Source organism: Trachurus japonicus, chromosome 6 (assembly GCF_045865225.1).
Source record: "Trachurus japonicus isolate A0001 chromosome 6, Traja_1.0".
Classification (NCBI taxonomy): domain Eukaryota; kingdom Metazoa; phylum Chordata; class Actinopteri; order Carangiformes; family Carangidae; genus Trachurus; species Trachurus japonicus.
The window spans coordinates 27,614,109-27,637,101 of record NC_140912.1 but is presented as its reverse complement, the minus strand read 5'-3'; the positions used below and the strand labels follow the sequence as shown (position 1 = coordinate 27,637,101).

The 22,993-nt window shown below is 40.1% G+C and overlaps 1 protein-coding gene across 1 annotated transcript in view; it reads right to left on the bottom strand.

Moving 5' to 3' along the window:
- bmal1a (basic helix-loop-helix ARNT like 1a) overlaps positions 1-22,675 on the bottom strand; it is a 31,341-nt gene extending 8,666 nt beyond the window's left edge. The window contains exons 1-12 of the mRNA XM_085780089.1: positions 22,518-22,675; positions 9,762-9,969; positions 7,778-7,841; positions 6,618-6,765; positions 6,258-6,278; positions 6,063-6,095; positions 4,108-4,137; positions 3,298-3,455; positions 2,532-2,611; positions 2,299-2,391; positions 1,751-1,868; positions 334-483 (exon numbers count right to left, since the gene is read on the bottom strand). Of these exons, the coding sequence (XP_085636215.1) occupies positions 334-483; positions 1,751-1,868; positions 2,299-2,391; positions 2,532-2,611; positions 3,298-3,455; positions 4,108-4,137; positions 6,063-6,095; positions 6,258-6,278; positions 6,618-6,765; positions 7,778-7,823 (877 nt within the window). The 5' untranslated portion in view covers positions 7,824-7,841; positions 9,762-9,969; positions 22,518-22,675. The remainder of the gene's footprint in view (positions 1-333; positions 484-1,750; positions 1,869-2,298; positions 2,392-2,531; positions 2,612-3,297; positions 3,456-4,107; positions 4,138-6,062; positions 6,096-6,257; positions 6,279-6,617; positions 6,766-7,777; positions 7,842-9,761; positions 9,970-22,517) is intronic.
- Positions 22,676-22,993: the final 318 nt, after the last annotated feature.

The following is a 22,993-nucleotide window of genomic DNA, read 5'->3' as shown; positions in this document are numbered from 1 at the left end:
CTCCTTCTAATACGGATGTGCCTCTGTAAGAGGAACACCAGGAAACCAGGGCTTGTGCTTTTATGATAAAAGACTGAACAGAGTGAAAAAAAAAGTTAAAGTGGGAGTAAAAAGAGCTCAAAGAGGAAAAACTGATGGGGAGCTGCTTTGAACGGCACAGAGCTGCTTCTTCAGCGGTCGCTCTGGGAAACAAAGCTTTGCATTTTTCAGTGGGAGAGGATTTGACTGACATTTATTATTTGAGGGCGATCCCATTAGTTGAGAGGAAGAAGAAAGAGGTGGAGGAAAGAGAAAAAGAGAGAAAGAGAGAGAAAATGTGTGTTATTGCTGCACCTTTTTTCTTGGAGCAGGTGGAGGGAAAGTCTTTATCTTCTACTTTGACAGACGGCCGGTTGCACTTCATTCGGCAGAAGAACGACCGTCTGGCTCCAGAACAGAGTCTGGATGGACCGGGGGTGATGTCTGTCTTCACAGGAAGACCAGCTGCAAAACACACACACACACACCAGACACAAACACAACACAGTCATTACATTTCATTTCCAGCGCAGAAGCTTTTAAACCATTATTTCTTCTGTCTGGGAGAAAAACATTTGGGAGCTACAGTCTAATAATCCCCACATCAGTCAGACACTCCCGTGGTGAAATTCAATTCTGCTCCGTCTCCGTGTCTCAGGCTTTTGATTTGCTTTTAGTAATATTCAATACTTGCAGATTTCCATCTCCACTTTGTTCAACTCGTTTTGCACAAATCACTAAACGAAAGCCGAGTGATGTAACTCGGAGGAAACACACGTCAGGTTTAAAGGGATAGTTCAACATTTTGGCAAATTGGCCCATTGCCATAATTGCTATAGTCATGGCAGTAGGTTCGTTACCTTTAATTGTAGGTGTAAGCTATTTTTAGTACAGCGGAGCGCAGCAGCAGGCTGCTCAGAGCTACGCTATGGAGGCTAAGGGAATTTCTTGGTTTCCCTCATTAAACTCATCAAATACAAAATCCCAAAACTCCACAGCGCTTTTGTAGACAAGTTGTGAGCTGCACAACCACCACGCTATGAGATAATGACGGAACGATACGAAACGGAGCCGTTTTCGAGGTAAATACATACAAAACCGCTGATGCGCGTTGCGTTCAGGGACAGTTTTTCAGCAAGCAGTCTCCGTATTTACCCTGTATTTACCTCGAAAACGGCTCCGTTTCGTATCGTTCCATCATTATCTCATAGCGTGGTGGTTGTGCAGGTCACAACTTGTCTACAAAAGCGCTGTGGAGTTTTGGGATGTTGAATTTGATGAGTTTAATGAGGGAAACCAAGAAATTCCCTTAGCCTCCATAGCGTAGCTCTGAGCAGCCAGCTGCTGCGCTCCGTCGTACTGAAAGTAGCTTACACCTACAATTAAAGGTAATGAACCTACTGCTATGACTATAGCGATTATGGCAATGGGCCAATTTGCCAAAATGTTGAACTATCCCTTTAATAATATTCTGTGATGCGTTTAATAACGTCTCAGTTACTGGATCTTTACCTTCCGCAGACGTAAAGCTGCAGCAGCGGCTGAGCTAAAGAGGTTTGATCGGTTTTAAAGCGACTCAGCGGAAACAACAGACAGATAAAGAGAGAGAGAGACGACCTTGTGCTGAAATTGACACTTTGCGAGGCCTCGAGGAGGAAAAAAAACAACAAACAAGAGATAAAGATTCTGCAGAAACAGAGTGACAGCAGCTTGTGTGTTTGGGTTTTCTCACTTTTAGCATCGATGAGCCGCTCCCGTGGGGCCGTGTCGGAGGAGGACAGCTGCTCTTTGACCTTGGCGATGTCCTTTGGGTGAAGGTAGTCGAACAGGCTCTGGCCTATCAGGTCGTTCTAGACGCACAGAGAGTGAGAGGGGAGGGAGAAGTGAGGAAAACGCTGCAGACGGTTATAAACAGTAAAGTAAACAGCTGACTAAGTTTTACCTCCGCACACAAATTCGAGCAACATTTAATTCTTCAAATCTGCACTGAGGTGAGTTTTATTTAAATCATTTTCTGTGGAGGTGTTTCTGGGGAAGTAGGAGGCAATTTAAAACTTTAAATCTGCGACTGAACAGCTGAGACAGGCAGAAGCTCCAGCTCAGGTAGAAAAAAAAAGAGAAAAAGTTGAATTAAATAGTTTTTTTGCAGAAACACAAAGTCGACACTGTGAGCTACTGTACAACTGTGATACAACACAGGAAGTATGTCAAAATACGTCTTTAACTGATCTTGAATTCATCAAATACATTAAATCATAAAAGCAGGTGTCTGTCGTGTACCTGGCTGTAGTTGAGGATTTTGTAGACGGATTCAGAAACAAAGAGAATTTTCCCACGATCACACCCAACCACAAACAGGAAACCATCAGCAGCCTGCACCAGAAAAACACAGGAATTAAAATGAGGATTTTCAAAATAAAATAATGGCTCACTAATATCAATAAAAACACAAAACAATTCAACTCTATGATATTTAGTTTGAACAGAAAAGACGTCCAGCGTCGACCACTCACCCTTAGTATCAAGTGCTTCAGTTCATCGTCTGAGAGGAAGGAGGGTTTATAGTTGGCCTCTGTGTACGGGTTGGCTGCACCTGCAACAACAGTAAACACACCACTCAGATCTGCAGGCAGCAGCTGGATGCAAGTGACCAAAACTCAGTATTGCTGTGTCATTCTTCATGTAATTGAACCTCTTATTATCCATATATGGCCATTAGGTTTGGTGATCAATACCAAATAAATCACTGAAATCTCCTCTTTTCATTATTAGTACTCTTCAACGCTTTTTAACTCTGCAAACATGGTGCACACTCTCTGTTCTCCATCAAGACACAACTAAAATATATTCTGCTGCATTATTGCAGATCCCCTGTTAACTGGCATCGCCTCATGGTTATTTGAATTAATAATTAATCCACTAGCTATTTTCCTAATCAGTCATTTTGCCAATAAAATCCCATTGCATACGAGACAAAATGTGTTATTAAAAATACATATATATTCAGTTTAGACACAGAAACGCAGGCAACTGAAGCTAGAGCCAAACTAATCATATACTAACAAACTGATGAAGCTTTTTTTCAGATCAAATCTGTGAAAATCTGAGTTTTATTTGTCCATTTATCATCTAACACACCTCCTAAAACACTTATGGCTCTGTTGCGTATTAACTTCAACCAATCACTATCTATGTTTGTTATGTATTAAACCCAAATGATCCTTTACTAGTATTTTCTAACGCCACCAAACATTCAGTATGTTCTGTACTGATCCCCACCTCTGAGTGTCTTCATGTGCTGGACAGCCATGCGCAGCACCGTCAGCTTGTCCAGCTTGCGGGACATGGCGTTACAGGTGGGCACCAGTGACGCCAGCTCGTCGATGAAGCTGTTCATCTTGTCCCTGCGACGCTTCTCGATCTGGCTGTGAGCCTCTCTGTGTGGCAGCAAAAACAAAACAAAACAAAACAAAAACACACATGAGCAGACAGCAGATGTTTTTTTTTTTCTTCCTCAGTCTCCACAGAGCTGGCGTTAATCCAGAGTAAATATCTACAACAGTCACTTTAGCTGTGTTTTTACCTGCTCTAGAAGAAACTGGATCCTAAAAATGCGGAAATGCAAAGAACTTGGATTCTTTCAGGTAGATAATCCAGCATCTCCTGGTTTTATCTGACATGATATAATAAATCTAATGCTGAGAAAAAACTGCATCCTTCAGGACGGTAAAAATCACATCTATCCAACTCTCAACCTGGCTGCAGCTGCACACAGGAAGTGGATATTCTTTCCATGCTAAATAAAAGGGAGCCTGTCGTGAGCCATTAGATGAACTTTAACAGCTGCTCAGTTCCACATAATGCTCGAATCTATACACTTCAATGTATAAAGTTTCTTATTATCGACATACACAAAGCTCCCTCTGTCCCCAATCAGACAGAGTGACATTTAATTCATGTAAGGGAGATTAGAAAGCAGGGAGCAGGAGGAGGAGAGAGGAGAGGGGAGAGGGGAGAGGGGAGGAGGAGGGTGACACAGAAAGAGAGAGAGTGAGAGAAAGAGAATAAGAGGGAGAGGTGTTTTTATACCTGGCATTTTTAATCCGGCCCTGTTGGTCACTGTAAAGACAAACAGAGAAAACATTAGAGAGAGGGAAAACCGGCAAAAATGATTCAGAGAGGAAAATAAACGTCAGAGGTTGTGAGGTTGAAATGAATGTGGCTGCAGAGACGGAGGGAGGGAGAGAGGAAAGGAGGGAGTGAGGGAGGGAGGGAGGGAGGGAGGGAGTGGGGCCGCGGCCAACATTACAGGTTCTGTAACCAACCTCATTTATTGGTTTAACAGCATCAAAGCTTATGCAACGAGGCCTCGGCTCCGGGGGTTTGTATCTGACTGTACAATCTAATGACTGATGTAATACGAAATATGACGCGCTCACGATTAAAAAAAAAAGAAAAAAAGGATTCACATTCTTTCCCCATTTGGACACTTATGCAACATGTAACACTGAGCTGAATTCACACCTGACCCACTGGCACAGACTGATGAAATCTGGAGCAGTATGATTTTCCGATTAAAAGTAAGAATGATCTTACAGAGTATTTATGTATTTATAGCACTAGGGCTTGTGTTTGTGCTCCGTCTCCTCCATTTGTCCACTTTCTTTTAGATTCAGAAACTTAAATCTCTTCTAGTATTTGACCTAATTATATACAGCTTTAGTTTTATTCACTTCAGTTTATAGATATTAAAGTTTCACTCAGCAGCAGCAGCATCTTTTTTCTGATAACTCAGATGCATTCATGAACATTTCTGTATCTGGAAAATCAAACTTTACCAGTTCACTGTGATTTTTTTTTGCCTTTGGCTTCTTCAGGTTCACTCTGGGAGTTTTGTTCATTGTTTCTCTATTTGTATTATAAACACTGCTTGCTCTCTTTTCCATGAGGTTACTTCATACAAGCTTCACTGCTAACGTTCTTAAAACTCAAGTCATTTGATGTATTTTCAAAGCTTGAAGTGTTGTTTTAGAGCAGATGAAGTCATACATAGCAGCATCAGTGTTAATGAGACGCAGGAGACAGGAAATCTGACCACAGGTGTCAACATGTTGGTGTCAGACAGTCATGGCATGACATAAATTAAAAGGGAATTAAGTTAAACACAAAAACAAATAAAGAAGAAGAGGAAGATTTTTTTTCCCCCCATCATGCACTTTGAGATAAAAGAAAACGAGGAGGATTTCTATGTCAAGAATAAACTTGACATTTAGAGATTAAAGTCGACCTTTTGAGTTGATATCAAACGGTGTGTTCGAGTGCCTCTACAGACAGATATAGATGTAGAGATGAACAAGTGACACTGTAGCTACTTCAGTGGCGTCTTTTATCAGTAAAACAAACAAACAAACTAATTCTTCCCGTTCTGGCTCATAAACACACTGAGTCTGTTTAATAAACAAATAGGGAAGTGGCTGGATTTGTAGCAGGTAACGGACGCCTGCGAGGATACGGACGGTCACACCTGTGTGCAATTCACATGACACAATAAGGACTGATCAGGTTGTTTGATCTTGGTGTATTGTAACTGGTTTGAATGGACAGGAAGGAGTTAACTTTAGTCTCAACATTTAACTTTTTTTGGTCCTGATAGTCCTTCATAAAAACAAGTTTTTCATAGAAAACAAACTGCAAAATAACTATAACTATTACGAATTCATATATATACATAAATATGGAGTCAATGAAGTTTATTTTCCTCCACTACTGGTGCACCACATGGGTTTCGCTCCTCATCTCTCTGGAGATTTAATTTGTTTGACAAATAAAACTGAAACTGTCTGCTCTCCAACAACTGTGTTTATTCTGAATTGGGGTAAAAAAAGAAAAACAACCCCCGACTATTTACTCTGAGTTCAGTGATTTCAAACAGTGGGGGAAACTGGTTCATTTCAGCCACAGGGGGAGAAAAAAAGAAAAGAAAAAAAATGCACAATAAAGATTTAAGCTCCAGCTTTGTTGCCATAGTAATGATGGGCTCTTACCTTCCCATTTTATCTTTGTCTGGGTCCATGTCGCTGTGGAGGAGGAGCAGACGAGGGAGATATTAGTTTCAGGAGAGGGTTCACTGCGCTCAGCTGCTTTTCTCTTTCATTCAACTCATTAGTTCATGTGTGAAATCAATTGTGCGTCGTTGGCATTTCGCATTGATTCATTTTAATCAAGAAGTCTGAACTTACTCGAACGAGAAGCCATCGATTCTGCGAAGAAACATAAAACAAAATATTAGATTAGAGATGTGAAAATGTGCAACGTGTGGGCTAATCATTACACCCGGTTGTAATTTCCAGTACGTTGTAAATTCTGCTTCTCCATAATCACTCATGAGGTCAATAAGGCCAAACAGGCAGCATGAGTTGTGTTCACTCTGATAATCATCTTTCTTAACTTCATTATTCCTCCTTTTTCTTCCTTTTCTTTTGCTTCCTTTGTCCCATTTTCTGCCTTTAAACCAGCTCTGTCTTTTATCCTCACTGTCATTATTTCACTTCCTCCTTCCTCCTCTCTTTCTTTCTTTTCCCCCCACTTTTGTCTCTTACTGGTAGTCGGTGGTGCTGCCCTTCCTCTTGCGGGTGTAGTCCATGCCGGGCGTGCTGATGGAGCTGGAGATGAGGTCGGTCGACCCGGGGGACATGAAGTCAGTCATTGTAGACGAAATGTCCATCCTTTGGTCTGCCATCAGGTCATCTGCAGAGAGAGAAAAACAAACACCTCCATTATTCACTCTGACACTTCCCAGCAGCCTTTGCAAACAAGAAATGGGCGGAGTTACAGGTGTTTGTAATAATAATAATAATGTCACGATTACTTGTTTTCTTAGACGCCACAACTAATTAATCATAAAGATTCCTAAATACCGTCACTTTCCAAAAAAGATTATGTCGGAACCGTATCGGCAGATACTCGCACGAACGAAAACAAAGTTGCACAACAACCACGTGTGTGAAACTCTTTGGCCACAAAGGTTAATGCACAGTAACTAGGTCAAATTATGTTGATGTCAATTTACATATTGTAACGATGGATTGGTAGGAATTTAAATGTTATTGTGTCATTTATAATAAAAAAACATTTGGTATAGATGACAATGAATGACTTAAATATTTCAAACATTTCCCCTGGGAGATTGATAATTGGTCCTATATTAGTATCTCATACAATTAGTAATATAATCATATTTTGACAATTTGATTGTGAAATTAATTAATGCATAATAATCGTGATAATCGCAATACCGTGATTATTTCTCCAGCAATAATCGTACCAAGAAAATTTATAATGATAACATCCTTAGTTGTATCATTTCTGTACCACAGCACGGACCGTTTCCATGGATATTAACTAAAATCACTGGAGGAAAGGAAAATGTTAATAAGCCAGAAAAGGACAGTCGCTCTAAACACAGCATGCATACGTGAGTTAGACTGAAAAGCAGCTCTAAATGTAATGGATGTGCATTTAAATATGCAAATAATCCTCTAATAGCCAAGGTATGTGCAGGATTAGTCAATGTTACTGACTGCAGGATGCTGCGACTTGAAATATTTGCAAGAATTAAAAGGGCAATAATATTGGAATATCATCAGTTTGGAGTTTCAGTCAGATTTCTGGAGCAAGATGTAAAAAAAAAAAAAGATTTACAGGTCTTTGAGAAAACTGATACATGCACAGAAGGAAATAAAAGCTTGGTCACACTCACCACAGATGTTCATCACGGCCTCTGTGTTAAAATCATCTCCTTCCATCCACACTCGAGCCCTCAACTGTGAACAAACAAACACACAAAGGTGACGACCGTGAACTTGTCGTGAGCTCTGGCAGCAACGACGACGACATGACGAGTCATTCTGAAACTCAGCAAAGACTGAAGAAGAGAAAAAAAAAAATTTCAAAACACCAGACACACACAGTTACAGTTGCCTGGACACACGCCGGCAAACATCATACCATCTAGGTCAGACGTGGAGGCAGAATAAACAGGAAGCCACTATTGTGTGTGAGTGAGTGCACGCAGAGAAGTCACAGTTATCATTCCTCCAGCAGCCGCATCATCAGTCACATGAGAGATATGAATCTCATGTCTTTATTTGTTTGTTATTTATTTAAATGGACTAAACAGATAAACATCCAGTGTGTATGTGTGTGTGTGTGTGTGTGTGTGTGTGTTGGGGGTGGCTAATATGAGCTATGTTAGGTTGATTTAAATGCTCATGGGAACTGGGGAAGCCAGATGCTGCACAATCCTGCAACACAAACCAGTTTCTAATGCCCCTGCTCCCTTTATAAAGTTGTTTACATTCAGAAAAGTATGTGTTTGAAGAGTTAAGACTGTTAGATATTGATTAAAAGATACAAAGGCCAATCAAAACAAACCAAAACCATGATTGATCTATAGTGCTCACATCGTTTTATCGACGTCCATATGTTGTGTGTGCACAGATTCCATAATTTCAACCCAAAGCAGCATTTAAATTTACAACTTCCAAGATCTTTTTAACCACTTTTCTGAGACATTTAAAAGTCTAAGAGCTCACAAAATTGGACTCAACACTTATTTTATATAATCAATCAATTGTTTAGTCCATTGAAGGTCAGAAAACAGAAACAGAACAATTAACGTCACTCATGTCTTGTTTTTTGTTGTTGTTTTTTAACTTTTGAGGAGCTGCAACAAATCAAATGTTTGGCATCTTTGTCATCACTCACACAGCTCCAGGTCAGGACGACTGTGAAGCAGCATGACCTCCCACTCCCAGAGAGCTGCGGGCATGTGGGCGTTCCCCGGGGCCGGGCACTGGGGGGGAAGAGGAACTAAATGCAGACCCATGTTCCTATAATAACCACTGGTGAGGCCCCCAGGAACCACTTCCTGCACCGGTTCAGAATTAGCTGCCTCACTGCAGCCTGATGGACGATGAGGAACGGCCATGACTGAGCACAAGTCGTAGTTGTTGTGGGTTATTTACCACTTTTTTTCTTTGTTTTGTTTGTTTCTTGTTTTTGATTTTTTTTTTTTGTCTGTTGTGGGGGGGGGGGTTATGTTTTTTTGAGGGAATATGTTTGGATATTATTTTAGTTCTCTGATTGCTGTGAATGGGACCAACCCCCATTTAGGAGACTGGGAATTTGTGATATGAAGTGTTTTGCTTTAATTTACAGGCTGCTACTTTACCGTACATGATAATGTCAAGAAATAACAAGTAATTGCGTAGTAATGTCAAGAAATAGCCTAGAAATAACAGTCAATTTCATAGTAATGTCATTTTTTTCATAAAGCCAAAAGATTACACATGCTTTTCATGCTTAGATTTTTTTCAAAAAGGCCAGAATTTTTCTCCACCAAGTCCTTTGCAATTGACCATTATTTCTGGGCAATTTCTTTGCAGGCAATCGTTATTTCTTGGCTATATTTATCAACATTACTATGAAATTGACCATTATTTCTAGGCTATTTCTTGACATTATCAAGCTGTTGATCAAAATATGAAAAAATATAATAACAAAAATAAAAAAAATCCTCCAATTCCAACTTTCGGTCACAATGCAACCACCTTAACAGGACATTGTGTGTTTTCAGGAAAGCCGGGCTTTGTGTAACCCAGAAAAGTTGTGTTCAACTCTGTGACAGTTCCTGCACAAGTCAGACTGATAAATATGAGTATGAGTGAGAAGTGAGAAGTTACCTGGATAGGAAACTGGAACAGGCCTCCTGCACGGACCTGGTATCTTCAGTCTGGATCAGTCTGGTTTTGGATCAATCTGGTCTCGTTCGGTTTAAATCTGGTCTAAGTTTTGACTGAGCCTGACCTAGTTTCATCCACTTTGATGCGATGTGTTGTCTTCGTCCGGTTACAATCTGATCCTTCAGCAGCTGGTGCAAAATGTCAACCTCTGGAGAGAGAGAGACATGAAGAGAAGAGAAGAGAAGAGAAGAGAAGAGAAGAGAAGAGAAGAGAAGAGAAGAGAAGAGAAGAGAAGAGAAGAGAAGAGAAGAGAAGAGAAGAGAAGAGAAGAGAAGAGAAGAGCGTCAGTCAAGTGCTCATCTAATCCTTTAACCTCATAAACAAAAATGGATCAGAAACTCTCAGCAAACCACTTGTACCAACCACTCTGTAAAGATGACAGAAATCGATTACGATCAAAGCACCTATTACAAAAATTAAAAAAAAATGTCATCAGATGCTCGTATCGTTTCCTGAAGCGTAATCTTCAAATGAAAGCTAAAAGCAGATTCAATCTCTAGTGTAACTTGCAACTAAACCTGAATTTGCAAACTGCTCTTTGATGTGCAGACTTCAGATCTCACTGCTTCCTTATTAGCCACTCATTAACACCATGAAACAACCAAAGACCTCAGAGACCCGCCAATAAGGTTGCGTGGCCTCTGCTGTGACCGGGTCGTCTGGGATTCTGGCTCAATCACGAAGACATAAAGACGTGTCCTTGTGGAAGAACCCAAAGTTCTTTCTACAGCAAATTAATTAATTACAGTGTCGACAGTTTGCACAGTCCCATTTCTTCTTTCCAGCCTGGCTGCTGTCAAAAGGTCTGTAATAACCTGCAGTTTCATATTACTGGACTCCAATATGCATCATATAGTCCATATAGTCCATATATGTATCATTATAGTAGGCTACCTGTTTTATTTATCTTAAACTGTTGTATAATGTTCGTCATTACACCTGTCATGTTCAATGTTTGGCAGAAAATAAATATTTAAATCACAAATAACCTTCTGATATCTTCAAATCTCACTTAGTATAAGGGAACATAGAAGCTTGCTGATTTGATGTTGTGATGTTGTGATATGAAATATCGATATATCGACTGTTATTTTTTCTCATACTGCCCAGCCTTAAATGAAGGTGATGTGAGATTTGTTTACATTTTGACACAATCAATCCTTGATTTCAGATGGAGGAGGCAAAAAGGCTTAGAATAGTAAATCAGGAGTAAATATTATGAACAGGAAAAATGTATAATCAGGTAGTTTGTTGTTTGGCTGCTCAGGTCCTTTGTGAATATGTTTCCTTTCGAATTTTGAAATATGTTTTTCACAACATCAAATAAACGCTTCAAGAGAAAACTGAAGTGAAAAATAAGGAAGAGGTCTGACAAACAATCATGACGTCTTGGGTAACGTTGTCTGAAGTGTTGACTATCTAATAAATCCCACAACAAGCACAACCACAACCACAACACACTCACTGTAAATGACCTTCAACTCTGCTGCCGTATTCATGAACAGAGCTCTTTTTAGTTCACCTGTCACCTGTGCTCACTCATGTTTGAATTAATGAACGGCATGTGAAAGTGTGTCAGTCAGGTTGTTTCTCTTTAGCGAAGAAGTAGTTAAGATAAGTGAGACGCAGCACAGGGCGTTCAGATCAGGGTAGTATAATAATGCTCAATAAAACAAACTTGCTCGGTCATGTTCAGGTCTCCCGGGGAGATAAAGGCGTGCGGACTCAGCGTCGGCTTTTAAATCACTTCTTAAAATCCATTTTTACAGACTTGATTTTATGTGACATCATCCTCTTCTTCCTATCATCTATTTTATCTCACAGTTTCACTCAGATGCTCTTCGTTTTACTTTATACCTTTTTCTGTTTTAACTCTCTCTTATCCCATCTTTTATCTAATTGTATTGTATATCATCTTATCTCGATAAACATGTATTTATACCCCTTTTTATTTATTTTATCTAATTAACGGCATCCTGCATTTTAATTTGACTCCTCCTGGTCTCAATTTGTTGTTGGGTTCACGTATTGCCTGTGTTACTGTATCGCTTGGGCGGTCCATCTCTTATGGTTTTATGGCACTTGTCTTTTTAAATGTGCTATATAAATAAAGTTGTTATTATTATTATTATGTTAAGGCAAAAAAACCCAGCAGAAAACAAATAAAAGCTGGTCTGAAACTGTGACCAGTTCCTGTTGAGGGTTCAGAGGAAACACTTTAGGTGGGCAACCTGAATGTTTCATGTGCATCGACTACAAAATGCAGAGCTCAAGAAGCAGCGCTGAAGTAGCAGGCAGCCGGCTACTAGGTCAGGACAGGCTCGCTGAGCTCTTTTACTGGGACAAAGCTCTAGGCTAGGAGGGGAAAACCACTATGTCATGATTGAACACTGAAAGGAACTGGTTGCTGGAGTGGAAAGTGGGTCAGCCGGTCTCTATGGTCTCAAACCAGCCAGCCTTAATTTCCATCCACCACCACCTACTTGTACTTCATCAGTGAGTCAGCATGCCATTCAGCTTAGTCTCCCTCCGCTCTACGCACTACACCTACTCAGACGGTCAGAGAGGAAGCAGGGAAACATCCCAGCAGCCCCCCGTTTCGTTTCCCTCGTCACAAAGGCGTCCGTCTTGACCAGCGGTGATGGAAACAGTGAAGGGTTAACTCACTGCACTAATGCTATGGGTGTCAAGTTATAGCAAAAGGGGACACTGGGGACTCGTACACCCTACATCTCTTAACCTTCAGTGGCATCCGGACCGAGCCGATCCCGTTACAAACTGTTTCGTCACCCAGTCTTAGGGCAGAACGATGTTTTTCTTGTTCATTCTTAAAGCGCAGTATCCGAGGGATCTGACAGGAGTCTGATATTGTTGTTGTTGTAAGGCCCACACGATATCAGCAAAATGTCCCGATGTATTTATTACTCATATTTTGTCTGGTGAAATTTTGTTAAGATTTCAAATCTTTTGATTTATGAAAATTTGTTTCCTTTTTCCATTTATTTCTCTTGAAATGGTTAGTTGTTGCATCACTGTCAATTGTAATAGACTGAGCACTCCTGTGCAGAGAGAGTGAGTTAGTAGTTTAGATCTTCACCTCATCGCTCGATGCTCCCCCATTTTACACACTGGCCCTTTAAGCAAATATTCAGGTGTGCATTTTAACCATACAGTTAATGTGTCTTACTGAAAATGACTGAATAAGCTGTAGTACATACACCTGGCCTGTAGTCGCGTTATAACACTGCCACACAAATACACCAAAAACAGAGATGAAGAGTGGAAAGCTTGTTGCCGTAAACAAACTCCAAACATTATAAGTCGACTAAACACGAGAAGTCGCATCAGAACATACAGTATTTGCTGATCAATATGTTTCAGGCGTGGTATCTGAGTGTTAGAGGTTACAGGTATGAGGTGTGAAGGTGTGAAGGTATAGCCGCCTGTAAATGAAAACATCCTCATCACATTTCAGGTCACTCTTTGTGATGTGTTTATCACAGATGTCGATAATAAGATTAATCGGTCAGCCCTAGCTGTTGCTGTTGTTATGTGGCGTCCAGCGGTGTGTCTCAGGTTACAGGTTAGACAGGTGGGGCTATGACATATCTGTTTTACAAAAGATGCCTTTTGGTTGTCTACATGTAAAGCCAAGGGTGGCGTTTTGATATGTATTCATTCTTGGAAACGTTTTCAAAAAATACTGTTTTAAAAATCCCAAAATGCCGTATTCTGAATGGACGAAATGATTCAGATGACAACAAAACAGAAAACTGCTCATTAGTAGTATGTTTAAAAAGAACAACTACACTTTAAAGCTGCCTCCATCAAGTTTTAAACTGAGTCCCTTCGACACCTTTACTAGGGTGCAATTATCAGAAAAGAAAAAATAACTCAGTGCAGTTTAAAGAGGTGTGCAGCAGAGCCATTCACTGCGCTGAACAGGATGTACGTAAATGCAGTCACGCTGGTTGAAGTGACGCACCCTTTTTGTGGTGGAGCAAGTTTCAAACACGGAGGCTGACCACACCAACACCACTTGTGAAGCCACTTCATTATTGACATCACTGCCGCTGAAAGAAATGAGTACGTAATCAATACAAAGATGAAAAGAGGAGTGTTTTCCATTACACAGGAAACCCTCCTGAGGAAACCTGCTTTTCTAGCCTTTATTGTGTGTATTGTTGTTATAACAATATAGGCTAATATTTAGTTTTAAATGTTTCATTCCTTTTGTAATACCACAAACACAAGCATGTGGATTTGACATTGGTAATTAAACTCCTGAACTCCTCGTTTAACCTTTGTTCCCGGGGGCAAAGAGCCTTCCAGCTCATTGATTGTTTTTTTTACAGCCACCAAATTCACTGTCGGGTTCAGTGTGTCACCAAACCGATCACCCTGGTTTCCAGTGGCAGAAAGGACGAGCCCGATGTAAATGACCCGAAATCAAACCCCCAAACAACCGGACCTGTGTTTGTCAGAGAGTTAGAAACACAAGTGTTAATATTGAGGCTGCACTCAATAAAACATGAGGCCATTAAGTTTGTTCTCTGCTCTACCAACACTATTAACTGAGCATTTCAGTTCAGTACATGGCCCAATGTCCCTGAGTGTCGTCTGGATTCATTCAAACCTTAGTTAGTCTCTCCCATACATCGATTTATTTATGGCGAACTGCAACGATATCAACATTGAAGGCCAAACATTGATTTTCTTTTTCTTTTTTTCCTCCTTTAACCATTTCAAATTGGTAAAATCTTATTTCACCGTGCAGCTGTGTGCAGCAGCGTATCGATCTGCTCAGTCCTTCGTTAACTTCTCTCTCCCTCCCTCGGTCTCTCACACTGACAACAGAACAAGCAGCAACCGGCTCAGAGGCTGAAAAATGAAGACATTAAAAACTGCATGAAGCCAACCTGGAAACACCAAAAACTGAATCTCTTAAAATTTCCCTTTCAAGTCTGGCTCGTTCCCTGAATCAATACCTAAGTCTCCAGCTCCACAGCAGAAATAAACACGTTTACAGCCTGGTACAAAAACATATTTGGTCTCTACGACTAATTTCCTCCTTCATAACGACGACTCCTTTCAAGTCACTCATTTGAATTTCATTAAAACTTGAAGCAAGAAAAAGAATAACTGCACTGAGGCTACGTTTACATGGAAACAATCTGAACAGAAAAAGCAAAGTGGCGTTGCATTCTCACTTTTTATTCTGTGTTTAGACAAGTGTTTTTTGGGGGAAATCTGCGTGTATACAGTGACGCAAATCCAACATGTTTGTTGTTATTTTCCTGTACGGGCACATGTCTATAAATGCATGAGCAAATCGGAGCAGACTTTTGCGTTTTTACCCATTAGACAGGAACGCGACAGTGGAGCATTATTACGCGTACATTATAAAGGGATACTGTACTTCACCCAAAATTTGATCTCTGTTTTTAGATTTGCACGCACAAACATCTTGCAGCAAATCTTGCGGGGGGAGCTACTTCTATAACAAGGCTAAAAACAGAGACCAAATTCACTTTTTCCAAACAACTTTTTCATGTGGCGGTTTCAGGACACTTGGGTCAGTACAGATGAGCAGTATGGAGGTATTTGGATGTTTCATAGTGTGTGTTTTGGATGATTCAAAAGTGAGCACAATCCACCGTCATATATATATATATTATATGAACATCCGTTGCCAGCCGGACCCCCCCTGGAACTCCAGAAGCGTTTTGATAACTCCAAAAGTTCTCCGAGCCCTTCCTTGTTATGACGGTGAGTAGAAAATTGGTGAATTATCGATTTTGGGTGAAGTATCCCTTTAAGATTTCCACTCTGGAGGGTGGTTTCACTTTTTTTGCATTTTTTAAGCCCCAAAAACAGCGACTCAACCTCCAGCAGTTGAGCTACATCATTTACACACATAAGCAACACTATTGTGTATCTGAGTTCCTTTACATTTAAAAACATACAGCAGCAATCGGGTATCAGCTTTTTCTCGCTCCAAACTTTAAAATCAGCCTTTAAAAACCCCACTATCAATCAATCAATCTTGACAAGTTCTCCACATTCCCTCTCTGAGTGCCTGTCAGTCAGGCTGCACACAATAGCCGCCAGAGCTGGGCTTATCTGGCCAATCACAACAACATGTAATCAACCCGCAGTGACCTGACCCAGAGCAGAAGGGCTTGGTATTTGTCTGACACAATGTAAAGCAGTGGAGATGTTTACACTACGGTCCAGCTATTTATGTATTACAAGGCAGCTGGCAGGAAGCAGTTAAAGTATTTGCAGTTAGGAGTGTGGAGAGCACCTCATATATGGTATTATTGAATACATGAATAAGTAAATAAATAATTAAATAACCAGCCATTCGCCTCAAATGGAGTCTAATTCTGTGGGAAACGTGTGAACAAACCCTGAGACTGACATTTAAAAACAACGAAGAGCAGCTCGACTCAGACTCGCACTTCAGACAAGATTAAATAGGATGAACCACAACAGAAATCACACTTTACATTACAACACCCACTCACATAGAGCTTACGTTAGTTAGTTTGCTTTGCTTCACACTGCAAGAATTACCAAAATGAACAGAGCTCAGTTCATTACAAAGTCAATCTGAGATGTGAAATGTAACTGCAATCAACATCTAGTGCGGCGGCGTCACAGAACAAGGAGGGATTTTGCAATCTGCTGTAAGATACTCAGCTCGACTTTGAAACATCCTGATAAATCTGAGGAAACCTTTTAAGTCCCTGCTCTTCCTCACAGGTGTTTTCCGCTAATCTTTCTGCTTATGCCTCTAACACAGAGACTGACAGGCTGAACTTGGCGGCTGAAGCCGTGCTGGGAATCACAGTGTGATGTCAGGTCAGCGAACCCTCACGGAGGAAAGGTCCAAGTACTGCTGCACCTGTTGAGCTGCATGTACAGGAGGACTGTGTACGTATATTGTTGTTGCTGTGTCATTTCATTTGCAGTTGTTAGATTTTTTATATATATTTTATACTTTCATCTATCTCTATTTGCTATATTATACTTAGCTACTTTTATTCTGATTATTGGGCTTACACCGAGACCAGGGAAACTAATTTCATTCCACCTCATGTTTTTAACATATGTTGAAATGACACTAAAGATCCCTTTGAATCCTTGAATGCAGCATGGATGCGTAAGGTGAAAATACACAAACAACCCTCCAGTCTCACAGCCATAGCAACAAGAAGTTAGCTTTACAAACACAATAATTCGTCACTCATCAAGCCTACCTTTCACGCATAAAAAATGCATTTTTAAACAATGACGAACACAAAAACTTGTTACAAATGGTTTTCAAAGGCAACACAAGTCACAGCGTCGTTAACTGGGGCTTAGGTTGTGTTTAATGTGGCCGACAACAACGCGGTGCCAATAATTGTAGGGATTATACATGTCTTATCAGGTATCAGATATCATGTCAGTATCCTGTCATTTATCTGGCAGCACTCTTCGGTTGTAATTATACACGTCGTTCCCGCTCATGTTGTATTCCTCGAGGGCATCTTCAGCTGGTTTTAACGTTTAAGCTGAATACGGCTGCTGTGAACTTAACTCAACTTTATCTAATATAGCACCGTTAAAAACAACCGTAGCTGAACCAAAGTTCTGTACATAGAGACGTAAAACAATTAGTGAAGCACACAGGAGTTTTCCCCCCATTTAGACTTGAGTTTGCATTAAATAAAAAAGATGTCTGGATATGGAGAAGATGAAAATAAGATTGGATAGCAGCCAATTAGTCTGTAGCTCGTAACCTACTTCACCAATTTTATGATGATTTATTGTTGTAATAATCAGTCAGTTGTCAGTATTCAATGTTCAAACTGTGACTGTCTGTGAACATTGTGAGAGTTGTAAATCAGGTCACCTTCACTAACACTTATTATAATAATCACAAACACTGACTATGAGGAGTAGTTGCTGTGACGATTAACTTAACATCTCAGTATTATTATTTTTTTGATCATAATATATATATCTTAAATGACTGTCAACTCAAAACATGAGTTGACCTATTTTCACTCAATTGCTAATTGCACTACCAATGCCAACATCGGAAATATTCAGTTGTCATAAATGCTACTTCTCAGTCTTATCATTCAAAATGTTCATAAACATAGACTTCTGTTCTGATAACTTATCATCATTGATTATCCCCTACAAAGAATATTCAATTATTCTAAAGACTCAGAAATCATTACACTGTTTGTTAGTTCCCACATGAGTTGTGTGTTTTTTTTACTATACATTCATAAAAGTATAATCAAATGACTAAGATGTACACAAACAAAAAAAACTTCCTCTCTCGTTTTGACTGACAGCTGCAAATCACCAAAATAATCGAGCTATAACCAGCTCCGACTCCAAGGCTGAACTAACAAGTGTATAAATAAACGTATGTCTTCTGTTTAAATTTATCCTCTGCTGCTCTGCAGCTCTTTGTCTCCATCAGGTCACAGCTGAATAAATATATTTGAAAATTTAATGCAACATACAGAACAATTCCCCCACTTTATTGTCCATTAAGGAAATTCAAGCCGGCTAAATAATGAATGAGTGGACTACGTTGAATGAATCCCATAATTGTTTTGATTTATTGTCTCTTTTCCTCACTTCGTCTCAGCCTCTATTACTGCTGCTGCTGACGCTGTTGTGTCTTTTGAAGATAAATGTGCTCCACCACCATTAATACATCTTCAGAAGAGAGGCTCTTATCTTCATTTACCCACTGCCACATTGTGTTGGAGCTCGACTGATGATAGACTTTTTTCTTTTACCACACACTTAACTCTGGGTCTGAATCTAAATGTCAACTTCACAGACTTTGCAGCCTTTTGTCACGCACCAGGTGAAACGAGGACTTAATAGATTTGATGTTCACGGGGAGATTAATTGAAATTTCTGGCGATGTGTTTTCTGAATGATTCTAATATTAGTAATTTATAGATGATATGTAAATCTACTGCTCACATAGTATCGCTCAATACTGAGTCTAATGCAGCAAAATGTTCTCTTTAAATGTGCTGCCAAACACAATATTATAACAACATTAAATCCTTGAATGATGATGACTTTCTGCTAAACTTTCAAACACTTCCACACTGCAGTAAACCGTGCCACAGTAACCATGATGACTCAGGCCCAGAGCCAGTAGTTTTCCATACGCCAAGACGGGCTCAGTTGAAGGTGTTATGAGCTCAAATTAGGGATAATACGTTTCTCAGGCGTGTAAAGAGAGATGAACACAAATAATACCAAAGTCTGCACTAGTAAAATCAACCTGTAAACTAAATCCCAAATGTGTCAGTGCTACTCATTCCTGGATGTGAGGCACTGAGATGAAACAAAAACCTCTCTGCTGCTTTGTGATTGGTCAAATTTAAATTTTAAGGGATTCCCTCATAAGGCATGTGAGATCAGACATTGGTTTTCAACTTTTGACCCTTAAAATCTAATCTGTTCATCTTTTAGTCCAAGTGAACCTTGACGCAATATTTGAAGAAATCCATTACAGAGTTATGGTGTTTAAATACAGATATTTGCTCACAAGAATGATACGGATGCATGACATTATTATGCGTCCATCCATGGCATAAAAATAAGTAAAGAAGTAAAAACATCAAGCTTTTCCTTTAAGGCGGTTTCCAGAAAGCTCATGTTTCTGTTTTGTAAAAAGCATTTCAAAGCATCAAGAGTTATTTACATAGGTTTGTTTTAGCAACTTGGTGAATAACAACATGCTCCAGCAAATCCTAAGTATGTCACCACAGACATTTTTCACCTGGCTGAACCTATAACGTACAACCAAACCTGAGCACTTGACACTTGGCTGGCTTTACTCGCAGGGCAGGGCTAACATAATTATGCATAATTACAACTCTTGACATAAAGTCACGCTAAAATTTCCCTTTCACTTTACTGAGGCAGCGATAAGATGTTAATACTTCCTGTTACTAGCTGATCCTGCCCTGCTCGTGTTAATTCGATCTAGTTGAAACGTTGTTGGACATAAAACCAGTCCAGTCCTCAAGTAAATTCCTCTTTACTGCAATTATTCAGTACTGCAGTCAAGTATTTTGACTTTAATTGCCTACAAGATGTTCAAGCTTCACAGCATTTGTAAGTAAATGACTCAGATTACTTGGCAAGTATTAATTTAATTAACATTAGTTGTTTAATTAATATTCTCATCTAAGAATAAACATGCCCTTTGTATTATGGAAACATCTGGAACAACCAATACTCACAAAAATTGCTCATATAAAAAAAAAAAAAGTTGTCATAATGAAACTGAGCAACACAGGGAGAAAGCACCAATGACAACATTTTAAAACAAATCAAGCTCATAGGTCATAATTTGCATAAAAATTACTTCCGGACATTATTAGACGTAAGAGGTTGGACTTCATTAAGTAATCAACTTTTAAATCTAACCAAACAGCCATAATTATCCATATACTCCTAAAAACTGCTACTAAAACCTGCTACTGGCAGCAATGCCAGGCAGCTCTGAATTTTCTGCATGACTCACTGAGTTTCCAAACTGGGAGGGAAAATCATATTATTATGATAATGATAATGCAGCAGACGAGCTGACCGACAGCACAGAAGTTGCTAAAAGAAAACAAATAGCCTAATCAAAAGTGACAAGTCAACATCCTTTTTCCTAATGTTTCCCCTTTTTTCAAGCTCATTGACCTTTGTACAATATTTCTTCACGGACAACGTTTCCTTACAGATATGAGTAGTTTGTTTGTCTTCGTGAAAAACAGTGTGGTTAATTGCAGCCCTGCTGATTCATCACAATGCACTTCCATTATCAACGTTGTGCCTTACTGTCGGCATAGCAGCACCGATAAGCCCTCATGTAGGTTGCTACCTGAATACCAGAAGAAAAATAACACTTGTCAGTTGAGGTCTGAAGTTCACATTGGGTGTTCTTTCCTTCTTCTTTTTTAAATGAAAACTACTGAAAACACTGCTGATGCTGATGTTACAAGATACACTACCAGTCGAAAGTTTGGGGACAGTGTTTTCATTACTTTCTACATTGTAGATTCAAACTATTAAAGGAACACATGCGATTACGTAGTAAACAAAAAAGCGTTGTTTTACATTTTAGATTCTTTGCAGTGGCCATATTTTTGCTTTGATGGCAGCTTTGACACTCTGTCATCAGCTTCATGAGGTTGGTTTTCCAACAGTCTTGATGGAATTCCGATTGGTGCTGAGCACTTGTTGGCTGTTTTGCCTTCAGCATCTCAGTTGGGTTGGTTTAGGTCAGGTGACAGATAACACTTTGGTTTTAATTGACAGTTTTGTGTTCACAACATAACTCCATATGTGTTCCTGCATAGCTTTGATGTCTCCATTATGAATCTACAATGTAGAAACATAGTGATAAAAAAAATAAAGGAAAAACCATTGAATGAGAAGGTATGTCCAAACATTTGACAAATAGTGTAGACCTTTAGCAGAAATGACAATAAAAACATTGGAAGACACAAGTTGCACAAAAATCCAATAAACATATTTCTAATCCTAAAAATAGCAGCCACTGCAAACTGATAATCAACTATTACTAGACTTTTCCACATCAAGGATCCCCACAACACACCCTGAATCCACTGGGAAATAAATAAATAAATACAAATCAGAGTGAGGAAGATTCATGCTGGTGGGAATGACTCAGAAGATTAAATGACAACAAAAGGGCAAGCAAGATCTACTCATGAAGAGATTTTTTTTTTTTTTTAAATCCTTGCTCCTTGAGTTGAAGTTCAGCTGCAAATCACCCACCAACAGGCAGCAGAGAGGTGTCTGGTGCTGATACACAACAACGAAACCACATCCGAGGGAAAAAAAACACACAAAAAAAACACAATATCATAAACATCTTTTAGGGAATCACTGCGGAAACTGCAGAAACCGAGCGGTCGCCACATTTCCACTGCCAGTGCCAACACTGTGTCACGGATATTTCATAATAACCCACCATGGGTCCATCCATCATCCATCCAACCAACCAACCAACCAACACTGCTGCGAAAGATAACAGCTAAGCTCGCAGCGGTGGTGGTGTCCGTTTCTGGGCTGCACCTACCACACACACATTACACACGTTCACTTGAGTCTTATTTTAAGAAATACGCGATGTGAGCTTTGAAGTTAGCGCAGCAGGTTGGATGCTGTCGAAGAAACCGTGTGCTACATTTAACCCCCCCGCAACCAAGGCCTGTTTACATAGCTAGCATGCGTGCTAGCACTTAGATAGCACTGATGGGTGACGTTTCCCCGAACGTTAAACGCCGAACGGCCGTTAAAACCTCCCGAACGTTGACGTCAACAGTCACAACGGAGGTCGCACGCGGGGCGGTTTCCTTACCTTTTTACTCTCTTTTATTCGTTTTTTTTCTTTACAACGTTTAGTCCCCGTAGCCTAATATTAGCATACAGCTGCTAACTGTCAAGACTTGGCCAGCAGCGAGCTAAATGTCCCTCCTCCTACTGCTGCTGCTCCAGAAAACCACACTGACATGACCACATCGCTGGGAAAACATCGACGATGATATCCATCATAGATTAAACCTCCCTCCCGACACCAAAGCCACTGAGATGCAATATCGATAACTCATAGGCTGCCGTTCACTGTGTACTTACATTGGGTCCACTGAGAGTAGTCTATCCATTGGAAGCCGCCGGGTAATATGTAATAGCAACCCACACAAGTGTGACATAAACGAATTTCAATCGGTGACCCAGTTTCTCTTCACCGTCATGCCTGTCGGACCACTAACCTAGTTTTTCAGCCAATGGCGTGCGCGCTACTGCCGTAGGTACCCCTCCAGCCAATCACAGGCAAGTTCACGCTAGGAGAACGTGATTGACGTGCCCATCGGCCAATCACAGCCGAGGTAGAACGGAATGCAGAGGCTACTTGTGGACGCTGCATTACGAGTCATTTAGAAGGTAAGCACACACCAGGAGACATGAGGTGGACCGGTGCTGAACTGCCTGTATTTTAATGTCGTTACGCTGTTGTACCAGGAGGATCTACCCACTTAGCCTACTTATACTGATTAGAAGTGATATAAGATCTTAAACGATGCATGTTATTATCATATGGTAAAATAGTT